Raw genomic sequence first — 18,823 nt, forward strand, 5'->3', positions numbered from 1 at the left:
GAATTAGCTTGAGGGCAGGGGAGCCGATACCTGAGCGTTGGGAGCTCCATCTGACCCTCCTCTGAACGTGGGCTTCTGCCATCAAAACCACCGAAACCACCAAAACCACCATCCTCCTCATTGCTGCCTTGGTACCTCTGAGGCATTGATGTTACTTCGATGGAGGAGGAGGGCGAATTGTAGTCTTGCTGCTGCGTGAGGGCCCTGCCTCTGGTTCCCCCTCGTCTGCTGCCCATCCGCGGCCTCTCCCTCGGCATTTCTGAGTTTTCTAAATGCGGCCTTACACAAGCACCCTGAGCTCCTCCCGCTATGAAAACCAACACAATCTCAGCACAGTTGCAGGGTGTGCTCTTTCCTGGCCCAGAAACCAGCGTAACGCACCTCAAATCCTTACTCTCATTTCCTTCTGAGCGGAGCAGGGCCTCAACACATTGCTTGCCCATATTCCTCTGCACACCAAACATTTTCTCATTTAAACGCTCCACTGCCTCAATCGCCATCCTCCTCCCGCGAGCAGAGAAGACAGGCATTAATGCCTTCAGCTGTCTGAGTTCATGCGGATTAATATCCCGCTTAGCGTGGTACCTCTTGACTACGCGGGCCTGCCACCTGCCCACGTGATGGCTCACGCCATTACCACGTTGCCACTGCACCCGCATCCGGGAAGGTGAGATCCTTCTGCACCAGAGAGATGCAGTCATTGTTAAGCTTGTCATCTTCTGAGGTATCCAGGGAACCTGCAAAGTATAGGATGCACTGAGAAGCACCTTGGTTGGCGAGTCTATCAGCCACGTTGTTCGCTGTTCTTCTTATGTGCTTGAAGGTTAAACTTTGGGGAGTTTGTAGCTTTTCCTCCAAAGATTCCAGCCTACTTAGTAGCCTCCAGCTCATGGCTACCTTGACAGCTGGCGTACCTGCCTGAATTCTTTGGGCAGCATTGATAAGGATTAAGGAGTCTCCCTCTACTTCCAAAGGGAAGTATCTGTTCTGTTCTGCAAGGCATAAGCCCCTCCATAATCCTTCTAATTCAGCTACATTGTTGGTGTCTTTGCCCAACGAGCCATAGAAAATATGCATTATTTCCCCTGAGTGATTTCTGAAAAGTCCTCCGTAGCCCGCGAGCCCTGGATTGCCTTTGGCTGCACCATCGAAGTTTAACTTGTAGGTAGCATAAGCTGGAGGGGACCAGCTGGAAGGAGAGGTGCTGCTGTTAGAGGATCGGGTGCTTTCTTTCTGTATTGCTGAGAGGTTTATGTTCCATGCCTTCAGAATCCTGCATTCCAATGGGGATTCTGGCATATCTGCATCTGACCAGGATTTGAGGGCAAGAGTTTCTTGCAGTTGTTTGTTTAGGATTAGCCATAAGGCTTCAATGGACCGGGAAGAATTGTTGAAAATTCTATGGTTTCTTTCCTTCCAAAGAGTCCAGTATATGAATCCTGGTAAGAGGCTCCACAGAGAGTTGAGAAGCTGACTCTTGAAGGGGGATTTGACCCAATTCCTTAAGTTCTCAGTTATGTCTTCTGTCCTGGCTTCTGATCTCATGTTACAACTTTCAACTTTCCTCCATATTTGCTCTGCTAGCGGACAAGTTTCCATGAGATGACCGATTGTCTCAAAGTGAATGTTGCAATTCGGGCATCTTGATGGCCCTACGAATCCGCGCTTTACCAGGCTGTCCCATGTGAGTATTCTTCTTTTGCTGAGCAGCCATAGAAAGGTAGAGATTTTGGGCCATATTCCTGGTTGCCAGATATTTTCCCAGATGGGGTCCTTATTGAGCTGATTTTTGGAATATCTGAGCTCGTGGGCCTCTTGGGTAGTGAATGTACCTTTAGGCTTATGGCCCCATCTGAGGCGATCCTGTAGAGTAGAGTATCGAATTCTTCTGAATGATAATTCTTGATCTATGTCATCATAGGATTCTCCTAGCCAATCTCTCTGCCAGAGACTGGCTTTCTTCCAGGTTCTGAAGTCGGTGCTTGTGGAATGTTGCCAAAATTGATTAACATGAGTAAGGTGTGCTTGCTGCATCTGCTCTTGCCAGAGAGGCTTGTGAAAAACTGTGGCGAGCCTGGGGAGCTGCTGCCACGAGTCCTCCCAAAATCTTGTTGTAGTGCCCGAGTGTATTTCCCAGAAACTATGTTCTTGAATGAACTTGCTGTGTGGTTTGGTTGCGTTCCATATGGGTGATCCTTGAGTAGTGGAGTTGATTCGGATTAAATCAGTCCATTGAATGCCTGGTGCGTATTTGGCCTGCCATATTTTGGCCCAAGGTGAGTGGGGCTTGGTGATCCAATTCCACCACAATCGAGCTCCCATAGTATTGTTGCTCTGGATAGGGTCTCGTAAGCCCAGGCCCCCTTCTGACTTGGGTTTGCAGACGTCCTGCCAATTTACAAGCACCCATTTTCTGTTAAGGCCCGATGACCCCCAGAGGAAGTTACGCTGAAGATTGCGAATAGATTTTAGAACCCATTTTGGGGCGGCCAAAAGAGAAAAGAGGTACAATGGCATGGCCTGAAGGACCGATTTGATTAGGACAAGCCTGCTGGCAATGTTGAGAGCCCGGAAAGTCCACAGGGAGAGTTTGGATTCAAGCTTATCTAGAAGAGTCTGCCAGGAGGAATGCTTGATAGCTGCAGCGGCCAGGGGAGCCCCTAAGTAGGTCGACGGAAGCTTGGAAATAGTGAATTGCAATATTCGGGCTATGTTCCTTTGAGTGGAGGGGGGGGGTGTTAAAGAAATAGAGCTGGGATTTCGATGCATTGATGGAGGTACCTGAAGCTTTGGAGAAAATGGAGAGCAGGGATTTAAAGACAGAGGCTTCTTGCGAGGATGGGTGTCCAAATAGCATGGTATCGTCAACAAATTGCTGGTGGGATTGAGGTGGAAGGCCATGAACAGAGATGCCTTTGAGCATTTGAGATGAGACAGCTGCCTTTAGCAGTCTACCCAGCCCTTCTGCCATAAGGACAAAGAGGAAAGGCGACAGAGGGTCCCCTTGTCTTATGCCCCTAGATGGCCGAAAGGGATGAGAAGGAGAACCATTTAACAGAACCGAAAAGCTTGGAGAGGAGATCAAATTGGTGATCCATCTTGTCCAAGTGTGACTGAAGCCAAAAGCTATAAGAAGTTTTTGTATATAATTCCAACTGAGCTTGTCAAATGCTTTGGATAAATCTAGTTTTAGAAGCATACCTGGCTTTTTTAGAATCTTGAGAGAGTGAATCACCTCATTTGATAAGATGATGCCATCCATGATCTGCCGCCCTTCAACATAACCTGTTTGTCCCAGGGAAATGAGTAAGGGTAGGAGAGGTTTGAGCCGATTTGCGATGACCTTGGTGATGAGCTTGTATATGACATTTCCTAAAGCAATGGGTCTGTAGCTTTCAGGCTTACTTGGTTCAGCACATTTGGGAACTAATGCTATAAAGGTAGTATTGAGGGCTGGAAGAATCCAATGCATGCTTCTTGATTCTTCCACCAGTTCCCAGACCTCTTCTTTGATTAACTCCCAGAATTCATGGTAGAAATTGGCAGTGAAACCGTCTGGCCCAGGGGCTTTGCCATCCTTGAGCTGGTTCATCGCTTCTTCAATTTCTTTTAGAGATGTGGGCTGAAGTAATTTGTTGTTGTGCTCATCAGTTATTATTCGAGGAATATGCTGAGTGATGGCTCTAATTTCTGCGTCCCTGTTTCCTTCTGGCTCTTTAAGGATGTCTTGAAAGTAGTTTGTTAATTCCTTTTCCATGTCTTCGTGGGCTTCGACTCGCTCTCCATGTTGGTTGTTGATGAAGGTGATGTTATTGTGCATGCGCCTTTGGATAGCTGTTCTGTGAAAAAAATTTGTGTTCTTTTCTCCCTCTTTTAGCCAGCTGATTCGTGATTTTTGTCGCCAGAGTATTTCTTCTTGTTTCCTCCGTTCTTCTAATTGATGCCAGAGGATTTGCTCTTGTTGGGACTGTTCCTCCGTTCGGCCTTCTTTGATGATGTCTTGCTGTAGTGCTTCCATTTGCTTTTCCAACCTTTGTCGATTCTCCTGTATGTTGCCAAATTGTGTTCTATTCCAGTTCTTGAGGACTTGCTTAAAGTTTTTTAACTTTTCCTGGAATTGATACATTTTGGCTCCTTCTGGTGGCCTGTAGGACTTCCATGCCTCTTCTACTATTTGCCTGAATTTTGGGTTTGTAAGCCAGAAGGCTTCAAAGTGGAAAGGCCTATTGCATCGTGTACCAGGCCGAGACCATTGAAGCATTATGGGCCAGTGGTCCGAACCTCCGTGGGGCAAAATTGATGCATTGAAGTCTCCTCCTAGATGGATTGCATTGTCTGAGAGGAGGAACCTGTCAAGCCTAGAGGCAATATGATTGGCGCCGCTGCGCTTGTTAGTCCATGTAAAAATCCCATTGGTGGTTGGAATATCCATTAAGTGGTTGTCCTGTATAAAATCTCTGAGTCCTTTGCTATCATTTTCTAATCTTGTTCTTCCCCCTGTCTTCTCCTCCAGCGATTGTATGATGTTGTAATCTCCTCCACTAATCCAGAGCGGGAACTGTCTGTGCTCATTTAAACTGGAGATCGTGTTCAACAGATCTAATTTCTGCTGAATGCTTTGCGGAAAATAAACATTTGAAAGGTGCCCGTGGATATTTGTTCCTATGAGATGAAAGGATGCTTGAATGAGGAAATGGGTGGCATGGAAGTCGTAAAGAGTGAGGATCTGTGGATTCCATAGAATGGCTAATCCACCCGAAGCCCCTGAAGCGTCTACTGACATTGAGCTGCTACCAGCCCAAATCTTGTTTCGTGCTTTGTCCATGGCAATTGTGCTGCTTTTGGTTTCTTGAAGAAAAACTATAGAAGGTTTTTCTTGTTGAATCAAGTTCTTGATCATCCTAATTTTTGAGGGGCTGTTGAGTCCTCTCACATTCCAGGAGATAAGCTTCATTGTAATTGGGTTGTAGGTTTGTAGTACTTGGTCAGCTTAGGGAATCTCCCTGATTCCATAAGCAATTCTCCCACTGCAATGGTTCGCTGCAGATCCGTTTTGCGTCCCCTTTTCTTGGTTTCTTTGAGATTCTTTTTTATATCCCATGGACTTCCTCCCTGTATGCCTAGATGTTTGTTGTGCTGTACCTTGGCTAGGACTCCTTCCAGCCGATCTATTTGCCAGGGAGGAATGGTATTGTATTCCTTTTGCTTGCAGGCTGTTTCAAGTTTTAGGATATCAATTCCTTCTAGGATAATGTTCTCCGGATCTTGTTCCATGTTGCTAGGGGTATTTTGTTCATCTTCCTCTGTGGTGTTCTGTAAGCTTAGCGCTAATGCTGCATCCAAATCCATGGCGGAGGCTGGTTGCTTGGAGTCTAATATTGATTTCCCTTTGCCAGCGGATGGGTCACTGGGATCTGAAGCTGCCTTTGGGATGTCTTCAGAAGGTGAGAGGGGAGATTGGACAGAGCTGGGATTAACTGAATGCTTGTGGGCTTGGGGATTAAAGGATGAAGAGGGCTGAGAGACAGAGTCCAAAGGCTCCCCACTGGGAGGTTCTTGGTTGGCTAGAGGAGAAAACTTGTTCCGAGAGTCTAATCTGGTAGAGATTTCAGGGGCTGCCTGATTTTTCTTGGTGTGCCTGCGGCGGTTGGGGATTATGGTGAAGCCTTCTGAATCGGTCAGGGTTTCAGAGGGAAAGGCTTTGGATTGCTGATTAAGAGGGCAATCCCTGAACAGGTGCCCATGCGCATGGCACTTACGGCAACGAAAAGGGATGTGTTCATAATCAAGAGTTTGGTCCCATTCAAAATCTTCGTGAAAGAGACTTACCGTGTCTGCCAGAGTCTTGGTGAGGTGCATCTTAACACAGATCCGAGCATAGGATGTGTATTTGCGCTTCTTTGTTTCCTCAGCGACTTTGATGAAGGTCCCCAGTCTGTTGCCAATGTCTGCAAGCGTTTCTTCCTTCCAGTATTCCACAGGGAGCCCGTACATTCTGATCCATACTGGAGCCCAGCTGAAATCTTCTTTATCAGGGTTAAATCGTGGCTTCCATTCTGTGAGGTACAGTCCTGATGAGTTGAAGAAGTATGGGCCACCCTCGAATACCTTAGATTTGTCCTCCAGACAGTTAAATATGGCTGTGAAGAAGCCTTTTGGACCCAGTTGCAGTGTAACTTGTCCCTTAGGTTTCCACTTTGATTCGATCCAGCCATTCAGGGCTCTTTCTGTCAGCCAGAAGCCCAGGAATTTTCCTATCAGGGCATAGTCCTGCATGTACTGTATTTCTCCATTGATTCGATGACTGGGCAGTTCTATCCTGATGCGTTCTGTCGACTTTGGAATGCATGTAGCCGAGGTCGCCTTTGGCTGTGACGAAGAGGCGTTTTGGCGCTTTTCAGTTTCTGAGTCTGTGGCTGCAGGCTGATCTGCATGGATCTCCTTGTCTTTGGTCCTCTGTCCTTCTTGCTCTGTTTCGCGATTTGTGTCAGGAGGAGTCAGCGGGGTTTTGTTCGTCTTCTCGCCGGCTGTAGAGGCATTCGAAGGAGGGGGGGCAGAGCCCGCCCCTCCTGCTGGCTGTGCCATGGAAGGCCTTCAGCAGTGAACTGGCGGCTTAGCGTGCTCTGTCAGGTACGAGCAGGTTGTAGGGTTCAGAAATGGCTGCAGGTGCACAGGCATCCGTAGGGTTTGCTCAGAGCTCCTTAGTTAGATTTTTTCTCTAACATCTATAACTAATCAATAAAGAATATATTGTCTATACTAAGTGTTACAGGGAAAAGTGTCTATATAAAACTGCTTATCCCACTAAGGTGTGGTAGCTACCTTAGAAACAAACAAAGTAAAGCTACTTTCGTTTTCCTTTATGAAAGATAGATGAGAGAAGAATAAAGGAGACCAACCTCTGTCTTGCGCTTGGCTCCTAGTTCGATTCCTCTCTCTTCTGATAGTCCTTTGCTACTTGCTTCCTTGTACACCCAGCTTCACAGAGTACCTGTAGAATCAATGTAGCATAACACTATATAAGAACATGGATCTATTATCATAAACAATCTAGGATCAGATGTAAATTGACCATACAAATGCATAAAACATAAACGACACAAGAGTATGGAGGAAAACTTGAATAGATTTTATTGATAATCAAGAAAGAGCCAAGAGAGTTACAACCAGTTGTTCTGACCCAGCATCGTCCTCTCAGCAAGTAAGCCCTTCATCACCTCATACAAAGCTTAGTTCACCTAACACTATGATGTTTCCTCAACAAACTAACAGAAATTCCTTACAAGATGTAAATTCCAGCCTCTGGATCTCTAGGATGAGGGATCCATATATAGATATCTGTAAGGGAGATGAGTCAGCTTGTTATTTAATTAGTGTCTTCCCTCTGATAGTTCTTGCTTCCACTTGGAGATTGATGATCTCTTAGTCATCCTTGTTCGAATTTAGAGAGGCAAGTGTCACAGGAGAAGTTTCTGGAAGATTCCATGCCTCTCCACCTCGCGGATTGACACTGCCATTTGTCACTTCTTGCCCATCGCATCCCATAGAAGGGTTTTCTGAAATGCAATGCACCCACAGAGTGTACTTAGGTGAGATGCAATGCACTTTGCCTATGGAGCAGGTGAAATGATCTTGTTTTCACCAGTTCTGAGTAATTTTTCATGGAGAACTTCTGGGAGAAGCTGTAATCAGTTGACCTTGTTCCTTTAGGAGTTAGAACAACACTTTTAGGGACTTAGGAGCCCTTGGTTTATGGACATTTTATGCTTGGGGTTGCAGTGCCAAAAAATGTCTATAACAGTTGCCCCGTAAAGCATGAGGTCGTTAATCTTTTTGATGTCGGGTGAAATGCTTTATCATGAGGATCCGAAGTTCTTTCAAGCTGGGAGGAGACCTGTAATAAGATACAATACAATACATTACCTTCATAATTTTTTCATGATCTAGCTGAGGTGGGCATTCCCATGCTCAGCTTTATAAATTCATTTTCATGTACATAGGACAGATAATCATCCGAGTGTAGACTGATGATTCTGGTAGAGCCATCATCTCTATGATTGGATAATTATCGGTGCAGAAACGATGTACATTTGATGTCCTTATTTCCCTGAATATATATCGTAGCCTGGATGGATGAAACTAGATCCGGGGTCTTCAATCTAGTTCGATCTTCACTCGAAGTACAAGTCTATCCATGTGATAGATGTTCTAGAGTCGAACATGGAAAGACATCGCCTGATTACCAGCCAATGATGTAAGCTGTTAACAGGCGCGAGAGGAATCATTGATAATGATAATGACCCTCAAGGTACTGCAGTACAATTCACGTGGTGTGAATAAAGGACTTTGGGTCGAACACCACGCAAAATCTTTCGGTCGAAGGCCATTGATGTAAACCTGTCGCCGAAAGTGAGAAGCTTGCCATTGAGGCATGCAAGCTTCAAAGTACTGAACAGGGTGTTCCTAGATCGACTTCTTGGATAATGGGCTGATGTTGACAAGAAGTGATCCATCATAGGAGGGCCTTAATGAATCCCACATCAATGACACGGAACAGAGCAAATGATTTTAATGGAGGTGATAACGATTTGGTGATATAAGGTTCAGGGTGGTGGTCATGAAAGAATGGAGCGTAAATGTATTGTAGCTGGTGAGACACAGGTGAATTCTCTGAATGAATTCTCTTGAACATATCGGCGACACTGACGTGATGGATTGGTAGCATTAACCCCAAATGTGGATGGTGTGATGGGACCATGGTGATGTGACCGGTGAATGAAACAACCCAGCCCGACTTGGATGCGGAGTGAAAGTGTCATGTTCAAGAGCGACTTGCTACCAACAAAGTTTCTTCAAGTTTTCTTCCCAATTTTTCCCCAATCATTGCTGACCAGTACCTCTTTATTTTTGTCAAGCTTGATGAGGATAACATATGCTTGTTCTATAATTTTCCCTTCAGGCAAACCCATCGCTATGTTTTAACGAGCCTAGCGATAGTGAAACTCGTTATTGTCTGCTATGGACAAGTTTGTCGCTATTAGGTTTTAACGAGTTTAACGACAAAGATAACTTGGTCCTTTTCAATTTTAGAGAGTCTGAAAAGGGACATAAAGGAAACTCCAAAATTCCTTTTTCGTCATCTAATCCCTTAAGTCAGAAAAAGTATAAAACAATACAGAAGGGATGAATTTTCGATACTTTTAACGAGCCAAACAAAACAAGCGCTCGATCTTTTTGTGTAATAATCCCTCAGGTCCAAAAAAGATTAAATTCTAAAGGAGGGATAGCACTTCCAGTCCCTTTAGTGAGCTGGAGAGGCCAATGGCTCGGTAATCTTTTCATATTTTATGAGTGAGTTGAAAAGAGCTTAAAGGAGACTTGTCTTTGAGGAATGAGTGATAAAATTGGGTAGCAGCAAATTCCAGGTAAGGTTTGGAATTTTCCAATCACGGCAGTGTTACAAGGATGGCTAGTGGGATCACTCTTCGTAGATGTTCCTCAAAAGGGGTAAACAATCAAATGGAGGTGAATGATCGGCCAATACAGAGTGGAGGTGATGACGGGAACACGACCAAAGCTTTAAAGGCTGAAGTACTACATTCACGATGGTTATTTACCGGGAAATAGTTCATTTTTTAATGAGCTTAAACGCAGGGAGAAACATTTGCTCATGACTTATGTTTATTTTTTAACGAGCTTGAACTATGTGCTAAAACTGCTCGATACAACGGTCATTTCTTGACTTTACCATAAATAGCTTTGTTCTTTCAAAGATTGTACTGCATTTTCAATTGCTTCATCAAACTAGTTAGAAATGAACAATATATGTTTGAAAAATGAGTTAGAACACTAATATTTTACTCGAATTATGTAAAAAGTAATTTAAAAGTGCTTTTACCTCTCATTTTACCATTTCATTTGAACTTTGGCTTGTTGGAGTTTTGGAGGTGCTTTTCCCCCTTGATTTTCATCAGCTGATTCGGGGAGATTCTGTGGTCGATTCTCGACGATGTCTGGACCAGGTAGGAGCTAAACTTGAGCTCTTTCATTTCATGCTTTCCATTTTGCATTCTGAGCTTGATTCCTGGTTTTTCTGAGCCTCTGGGGTTTGAAAAACTCGCCCTGGCTTCAGCGCACCCCTTGTGTATCGAAAGGTGCGTTGGATGTTAGCCTATCTACTGGCCAACTGACATGCAATGCACCCAAAACACTACTATAGGTGCATGAGACAACAAATCAACTTGCTGCAGTATTTGCTCGATGCTTGGGATCCTACCAGCCATGTGTTCCAGATTAGGGGCAAATCCATCCCCTTGACTGTAGTGGACATCTATTTCTTGACCGGCTTATCGAGGCGGGGTGCCCCCATCTCTTTATCAGGTTCGGCTCGAGGAGGTGAATCTATGAGAGATTATGTTCGTAGGTATTGTAAAGAGGGATCTCAGCCGAGTAAAGATGGCAAGATCATCATCCGTGATGTCACTAATAGGTCCCTGAGGACTATTCTATTTACTTTTGGTAGGATGGCTGGTGTTGTGGCTCTTCATGTGGCCAACCGATCTTAAATGCAGTACGCCTTGGAATGTCTCCAACCGAAGGTGTTCAACTGGTGCGACGCAGTACTCCTTGTGATGAAAGAACAGTTGACCAAGGTGAAGAGCGGGAGGTTGAAGAAATTTGGATATGGTTCTATCTTGACCACCTTCGCCTTGGAAAAGATACCACTGATGCAGCCGCAGTATATTGCAATCGATTTAGCTCCACCGACTGAACCACGTATGTAGAGATGGATCGACCATATGTCTAGGCATGCTAGTTAGTCTCAGATTTCCTTTTCTGATACCTTCTTCGGCTGGTTTTATCGCCAGGAGATGGTTTATTTTGAGTATCCATATGTTGGTATGGACTTCCTGGGTGACCCAGATTTTGTACTGCCGGCTGGCGAACAGTGGGGTGCCATTGGTAAATTCTTTGACCATATTCCTGTTTATCGTTTTTCTTTTATAATGTACATGTGCTTTATTCTATCAAGACTAATCAAAACTCATGTGTTCATGTAGATGTTGGTCCTGTTCGGCCAATAGTATGCCTGAGAGTGCCAGTTGCTGCCCCAGCAGGAGAGGCTGTTGGAAGGGCTATCCTTCACGACCTCGATGTGGCCGAGACTCTCACAGCATTACAGGATCAGGTCGAGGGCCTCACTCTCAGTATTCCAGATGTGAGGACTGACGAGATGCCTTTGAGGTTGCAGCGACATACTACTAGTGTGCCGAGATGATGGACTCAGCTCTTACACATGATCACACAGGCTGTGACTTGCTATCACGAGGATCATTAGACTAGGGTGCCCCCTAGCGTTTTGATTTTTGGGTCATTTGACAAATTTTGTCTTGGTTACAGAACATTATGTGTAAACCATAAACAGTTATATATATATTTTTGATTTTCGGAGTTTTATTTTGGTTAAGTTACATGATCCAAATGCAAATATTGATTGGATGCTTCTTTTTATAAATGTTGCAAATGTCTATCTAACACATAGTTTTCCAATGAGTCAGTTAATGTGTTTAAGCTTCTGGAAATATGCTGATATTGAATAAAATCAAATTGCCTTTCCAAAATCTTAACCCTTAGGAACATGTGATAAATAGCTCGATTTTGGACATAGTAGATACCAGTGAGTTGTAGTATGACGAGTTGTGACTCTAGCCTAACAATCAGTCGGTGTATACCTGTGTGATGGCATCAGAGAGAAGTTCTATCAATGCGCTATATTCAGCGATGTTATTCGTTGATCGACCAATACATACCCCTCTGAAACTTACTAACTCGCCGCTTGGATAAAAAATGGCCCAGGCCATGGAAGATAGGTTCCGTGAACTACGACTCACTCCGTCGGCATATCCAACACATGACTCCAATAGGTTTCACATCTGCAATAAATGTAAAAAGTGGATTACTTGACCAAAACAAATACTTTAGTGAAAACAAAAACATAACAAAAGCATAAAGGTTACTATACTGAATCATGCATAGTAACGCTTAAGGTACAACCCGTTACGAGGTTGTGCCAGTGGAATCCCGTCATAATCCATTAACTCGTAGGCTCCTTTTGCTAACACTCGCTTAACAATATAGGGACCCATCCATAAAGACTTGAATTTACCTGCCCCCAATTTATCGGATTCTTGGCCATAAAGCAAGACCAAGTCACCTTCTGAGAAGACATGGGGTTTGACATTCTTGTTGAACTACGCCTTGACTCGTTTCTTATGGGCTTCCTTAGCCAAAGCGGCATCACGATGGGTTTCATCCAATTGGATTAGTTCCAAGAAACGAGCCTCCTCTTCTGAAGTTCTGGGGAGAAGGTCAATTGTGAGTTTGAGGGATGAGATTTCACACTGGATTGGTAAGATTGCTTCTAGGCCATACACTAGTTGGAAAGGTGTATACCCGGTTGCATTCCTTACCGATGTTTGGTAAGCCCACAAGGCTAAGTACAGGATTAGGTGCCAACTTCTTTTGTGAACTCCAATCATCCTTTGTAGCATGCACTTCAGGACCTTGTTGATTGCTTCAACTTGTCCGTTGGCTTGCAGGTAATATGGAGTGGAGCTGTCATGAGACAACCCTAATTTGGTAGCTAATTCGACCATCATGTGATTGCGAAAATGTGATCCATGATCTGTGACTATAGCTTGTGGGACGCCAAATCTAGCGACTACATGATTGAAAAATAAGAGGGCAGCTGTTTCACCAGTATTATCTAATGTAGTAATCGCCTCGGCCCATTTGGTAAAATAGTCATCTGCGACTATGATATACCCATGCCCCCCGGTCGAGGTGGGGTTACATGTCATGAAATCGATGCCCCATTTAGCGAATGGCCCAACAAAAACTATTGGCTGCAGAGATGCGGGTGGTCTTCTGGTTTTGCTATCAAAATTTTGATAGGCATGGCAACTCCTGACTGCGGTTATGCAATCTTTGAAGATTTTTGGCTAGAAGTATCCTGCTTGTAATTTTTTTTGTGCTGTAGCGTAACCGGATTGATGCCCCCCACATGCACCTGAATGGCAATCATTCAGGACTTTTTTAGCCTCGTCATGAGTGAGGCACCTCCGTAGAACTGTATCGACACCACGACGGTAAAGTGTATCACCGACGATCATGTAGTATTTTGATTGGTATCGAATACGTTTTTGTTCGGAGCGAGAGGTATTGGGCCTATATTTTTGGGTTTGGAGATAAATGATTATATCCTCATACCACAGATTGCTTGAAGTTATCAGAAACAAATTTTCGTCTACGATGGTTTCTTCGGATGTTTCATCGTTGGACGACGATGGGAGATCGCATAATAATTCTGCAAAAACCAGAGCTTTCTTTGACTTGGATTTTACAAATTCCAGATAAAACTCTTGTAGAATTTCTATCCATTTTGAATATTTGCCCCCCAGCAACTGTCACGACAATATATAAGTCATGGGGTTGCAATCTGAAAGAATGGTAGTTTTTCGAAAGAGGACATAGTGTCGAAATCTCTGTATCGTTTGAACAGCCGTGAGCGCTAGCTTTTCAACATAAGAATATTTTCTTTATGTATCATTTAAGTTATTACTTAAATAATATATAGGATGTTCAATTCTGTTTTCTTCTTGAACTAAAACCATTGCGATGGTTGTATCCACTGTAGCCAGATACAGGTTAAAGTGTTTTTGATAATCAGGAGTGTACATTAATGATGCTTTCATTAGGGAGTCTTTCAAAGCATCAAAGAAAGCTTGCGCCACCTGATCCCAGATGAAGGGTAATTCCTTTTTCAAAAGTTGTGTATAACCTTTAGCAAGTTTGACGTAATTTGGAATGAACCTCCTCAGAAAGTTTGCTTTCCCTTGGAGTTTCTGAATCTGAAGCAAATTGGAAGGTGGAGGCAAATTTATGATTGCCTGAACCTTACATGGGTCGAGACGAATCTCGTATTTCGAGACTACAAAGCCATGTAAACGACCAGAACTTACACAAAATACACATTTGTGTGGATTGAGTCTTATCTTGTAGTGTCGGCAACGTAGCAATATCGCTCTTAAATGCTGCGGATGATCAGTCCGCTTTCGCGAATGAGCCAGAAGGTCGTCGAGGTACATTTGAACGACGTTTTTGATGTCATGGAAGGCATAATTCATTGCCCTCTGAAATGTTGCCCCTGTGTTCTTTAAACCAAAGGGTAATTTTCGATATGCGAATGTGCCCCACGGACAAATAAATGCAGTCTTTGACTGGTCCTGTGGGTGGATATTTATTTGATTATACCCGGAGAATCCATCCATAAATGAAAAGATTTCACATCCGGGGCATTCATCAATTATCTGGTCAATGAAGGGTGTATGGTAGTTGTCTTTTGGACAAGCTTGATTTACATCCCTATAATCGACGCACACTCTAATCATTCCTTGTTTTTTCATAACAGGGACAATATTCGATACCCAATCGGTTAGAGGAACTAGGTAAATGAAACCAGCATGGAGAAGTTTTTAAACTTCTGCCTTAATGGCAACGGCTTTCTTGGGGTGCACCTGGCGTAGCTGTTGTCGTACTGGTTTGACATCTGGATACATCTTGATTTCGTGTTCAACGATACTCAAGTCACTGCCTGGCATTTCATTATATGACCAAGCAAAGACATCTCTGAATTCGCGAAAAAGAGCGTTATATATTTCCAGTTCTGAAGGAGAACAACATTTGCCTACATAAATATTCTCCACAACATCTGTTTTGGTCGAGATATTTATGGCGATAGTCTCTTCAAAGTTGGACAAGTTTCACTCGGAATCCAATGTGTTTACAATATTTGATAGAAAATCAAAAACTGAAGGATGATAAAGGTCATCAGGAGTATTTTATTCGCAATCCAGAAGAAGGGAACGATGGTGGTAATCTTCCCATGGTGCCCCTTCAATTACCATTGATTGAACAATTCCTTCGTCGGTGACATGCACTCGCGACCAAGGATCTGAAGGGGTGCCATATTCCTTAGACCTATCTATCCAAACGCTTGATGAGCATTGATTTGGGTTTGCCTCCCATGCTAGGAACATTGATTGCTACAATATTGTTTTTGGGCTTGGAGGCAATACCTGCCCATGATCCATGTTTATATCATTTTCTGAGATCTTTTTAATTGAAGATATCATATTGTAGGTTCCTACCGACGCTACTTCCGCCAAATTGATTGGAGGCGGAAGGGAAAAAGTTCCCATTAATATAGGGTCTTTTAGTAGGCATACTCCGATATTTTGAAGTGAATGGGGGCTTCCATGGATCATTGGAATGCTTCCCGTAACTTGAGAACCATTGGGGAGGAAGTTTTGTTGATCGAAGATTGTAATCCCTCCTTGAAAGGGAAATGAAATCTTCCTAAAATAAGTTGACACAACAGCAGCCATAGCATATATCCATGGTCTTCCCAGTAGGATGTTGTAATTGAGATTTTCGTCGATTACTTCAACATCTATTTCTATTGTTTTCCCTCCTAGTTCCACCTTCAATTTACTTAGAATACCATATGGGGTATATGTTTGTCCGTCAAATGCTTTTAATGTCGTCGAAGATCGCGACAAGGTTGGAGATCCTAAAGTTTTCCAGCAACTCATCGACATAATACATGTAGATGCCCCATCATCAATAATCGTTCGATGAACAGTTTTGTTGAGGGCTTTCACTTGAACGAGGAAAGCTAGTTGAGCTGGTAACTGAGGATCGTATCCTTTGTGATCAAAGGATACAAGATTGGAATCCTTTGGGTCTATCCCACCAATGGCTGATAATAAAGCCTGCTTTTGGGATGGGCAATTATGCAGTACCTCAAGCGTTGACATAGCGGATGTCAATTGGGTCAAATCTTCCACTATATTATAATGTTGTGCTGCTCTAGCATGAGGATTAAATGTCGACTTGTGTACTTCTCCCTTCGCTGATTTTATTGTGAACTCAGGAATGATGGGTGGCGCAACTTCTGTCGAAGTTGTTGTAGAACTACTAGGTTGATCTTTATCCTTGTTGTTCGACAGCTGTGGATTCCCGTAATCTTTGTTCCTTGTCGATATCAAAGCATCATTTTGCTGTTTGGAAACCGACAACATCAGTACTTGAGATAGGGAAGCATTTCCACTGTCAACCAGATTTGTTCCTGGATTTGGAAACGGATTAGTTAACACTGCCGAGGTTTTTGAATTCTTGAAGAATTTTTTAAGCTCGGCTCTGTGTGGACAATCTGTTGTCCGATGATCTTCATCGCATATAAAGCATGGATTTCTGTGTTTCCTGTTTCCAGGAGGGTTTGCAGAAGATTTTTCAGGTGATGATTCTTCATGTTTCTTCTTCTTCCCTTTGCTTTTCTTCTTGCCCCCTGGTTGTTTGGTTTCTTTGCCTTTATCTGTCGAGACGACATTTACTTCTGAGGCAAGAAGTTATTCTTTTGCATTTTGACTGGAAATCTTACGGGCCTTTTTAGATGTAGCCTTTGTCGATTTCGTGTCTGTTGCGCCAATCACGCCATCGCCCGCATGAGACTAATTGTTTGATTTAGGAGGAGGAGGGACTGAGAATTCCGGTCTAGGAGCATCAGGTATTTTATCGTAGAGCGTGCCAGACTAAGTGTAAATCAAGTCCAAATATTGTGCACGAGCGATAACTTGCTCTTTGGTGACGACCCCCACTTTTGCCACATCTTCCGTGATGGAAGGCAATAATGACTTAATAAGCCATTCAGCTAAAAGCTGATCAGGAACATACGTTTTTACCATTCTACGATGACGTCGCCACTCATGTATATGATCAGATATGTGAGTGGCCGTTGTTTGTTTGAAATTGGTAAGAAGTTCCGTTCCCGTTTTGTACCTTATTGGTAACTGAAAATGGGTTAAAAACGTTGTGGCTAGGGTACTAAAGTTGTCAAATGAAGCTTTGGGAAATTCGATATACCATTTTGTTGTTGGACCAGTTAACGTCCTCTGAAAAAGGCAAAGCCTAATCGAATCATCGTTTAGGTTGTTTGATGAAAACCACAGATGAAAGGTCATCACATGATTCAACGGATCTTCACCTGGATTTCCATTAAATTTAGGAATACCTGATGGAAGTTTATGCGGAATCGCTGGCCAGCAAGGGGCGTAAGTGATTGGATCGTTTGTTAACCGATTTAAATCAGGTAACTCTAAAGTCGCCACGAAGGGTAACTGTTGATTCAGGTTAGGTGAAGCATACCCAGGATAAGATGGGATCGCCTAAGCAGTTGGTCTTTACATGCCAGGATAATGAATTTGATGATGGTAACTTTGGTAAGGTTGGTGGGCATGACCATTGTAGAATGGTTGATTTTGACCGTTTTGAATATACGGCTGCCCACTATTTGCAAAGATTTGTTGCTCAGAACCTTGGTATACTTGTTGGAATTGTTGTTGTTGGTATTACACTAGCCATGGTTGTGAAGCCATGTGCTATTGCCTGATACTAATTATTTGACCAAGATGAGGGGTAATTGTACCCGTTTGAACCTGTGTCATTCCACCAATCGGCGATTGTGGTTGAGTTGCAGGGTCAAGAGGCTGTTTCATTACAACCTGAGAAACCTGAGGTTGGCATACAACAGGCAGCGCTTGTACTTGCGACACCGTCACAATAGCTGGCATAGTTGGTACACTTGACATAGGTAAACATTGTTGCATTGAATATACAACTCTTGGTTGTTGACGCAGTATTGGTACCCAACCACTTGACGTAATTCCAGCATAACCTGAATTTTTTTGTGAACTCCAGTATGGCTGTCCTCCTGGAGGGGACAATGAAAGGGTATACTGCCCCCCATACGGCGATAATCTGGTACTTAAGGGAATGGTTTTCCCTTGAGGACCGGACTGCCCAAATTGACCTCCAAATGGATCAATTTGTTGAGACTCAACATAAGAGTTTCCGGATATTATTCCGGATGAACAAATAGGAACGGACCATACCGTCGAAATAGCCCCTGAGTGGGCTCCTTCTAGCAATTGAGAGCTAGTTGGGACAAATGGTATACCGGCGAACATTGTTGGAGTGATAGCAGGAAGTTCTGTCATCGCTATGTCAAACGACACAGTCCTAGATGTTGACGGTTGTTTAGACATTTCTAGTCTATCCAAAAGATTACTTAGGGATTCTACAGGAGCTTCCACTGGCGGTAGACTAATTTCTGATGAAGAAGGATACGGAGTGATCCCGACTCCAAATTGTGATGGAGTACTAGATGGAGGATCCTCCACAATCTCTTCTATAGCAATCAGACCAGGTGGAAGAGGTAGACCGTCAGGTCCATAGAATATTTCTAGTGCCGAAGAAGGTATGGAATCTGTAGCAACAGATGTTTGGGGAACAACACTCTCTGAACTGGTTGTAGATGGAACTGGTTCAGTGATACAGGTGTTTACCCTCAGACTAGGATCAATACTACGTCCTCTGGTGGCTGCTAAACTTCTTCTGTAAAGGCAGGGATACCAGAAATGTTTGGAGTAACCGGAGTCTCTGATGTTGTTGGAACACTTGTTCTAATATTTACCAAGAGATTTGGAACCGGTTAAACGAGTTCGCTTTGTGCGTAATAGTTTCGATTCCGGAGACAAAGATGGTTGACTCGTAAGCCTCTGAGAACGACGGGGTTTCAATTGACTTTCTTCCACGATTGCAGATTACTCGATCAACTAAAAATCAAGGGGAAGTATGTTTTCGAATTAGATGAATTTTAGATGCTTTGACACAACTTGTTTTTTCAATTTTTAAGAGTCGAGAA

At 43.5% G+C, this 18,823-nt stretch overlaps 1 protein-coding gene across 1 annotated transcript; it reads right to left on the bottom strand.

The window, feature by feature from the left end:
- Positions 1-633: 633 nt before the first annotated feature.
- On the bottom strand, positions 634-4,825 carry LOC149186106 (uncharacterized). The gene is made up of 2 exons (XM_089409231.1): positions 3,202-4,825; positions 634-2,660 (listed from the first exon to the last, which is right to left on the bottom strand). The coding sequence occupies exons 1-2, from the start codon at positions 4,823-4,825 to the stop codon at positions 634-636; spliced, it is 3,651 nt and encodes a 1,216-aa protein (XP_089265357.1).
- Between the last annotated feature and the right edge of the window lie 13,998 nt (positions 4,826-18,823).

Source organism: Pinus tabuliformis, chromosome 3_1, assembly GCF_031772625.1.
Source record: "Pinus tabuliformis cultivar Carrire ecotype Pingquan chromosome 3_1, CPIR1, whole genome shotgun sequence".
Classification (NCBI taxonomy): Eukaryota; Viridiplantae; Streptophyta; class Pinopsida; order Pinales; family Pinaceae; genus Pinus; species Pinus tabuliformis.

Bases quoted from the DNA above. Each gene is read 5' to 3' on its own strand.
- LOC149186106 (XM_089409231.1), bottom strand. From the start codon at position 4,825: ATGGACAAAGCACGAAACAAGATTTGGGCTGGTAGCAGCTCAATGTCA. The intron at 2,661-3,201 runs GTATGCTTCTAA...CGACCTACTTAG, and splicing joins CAAGATTCTAAAAAAGCCAG to GGGCTCCCCTGGCCGCTGCA.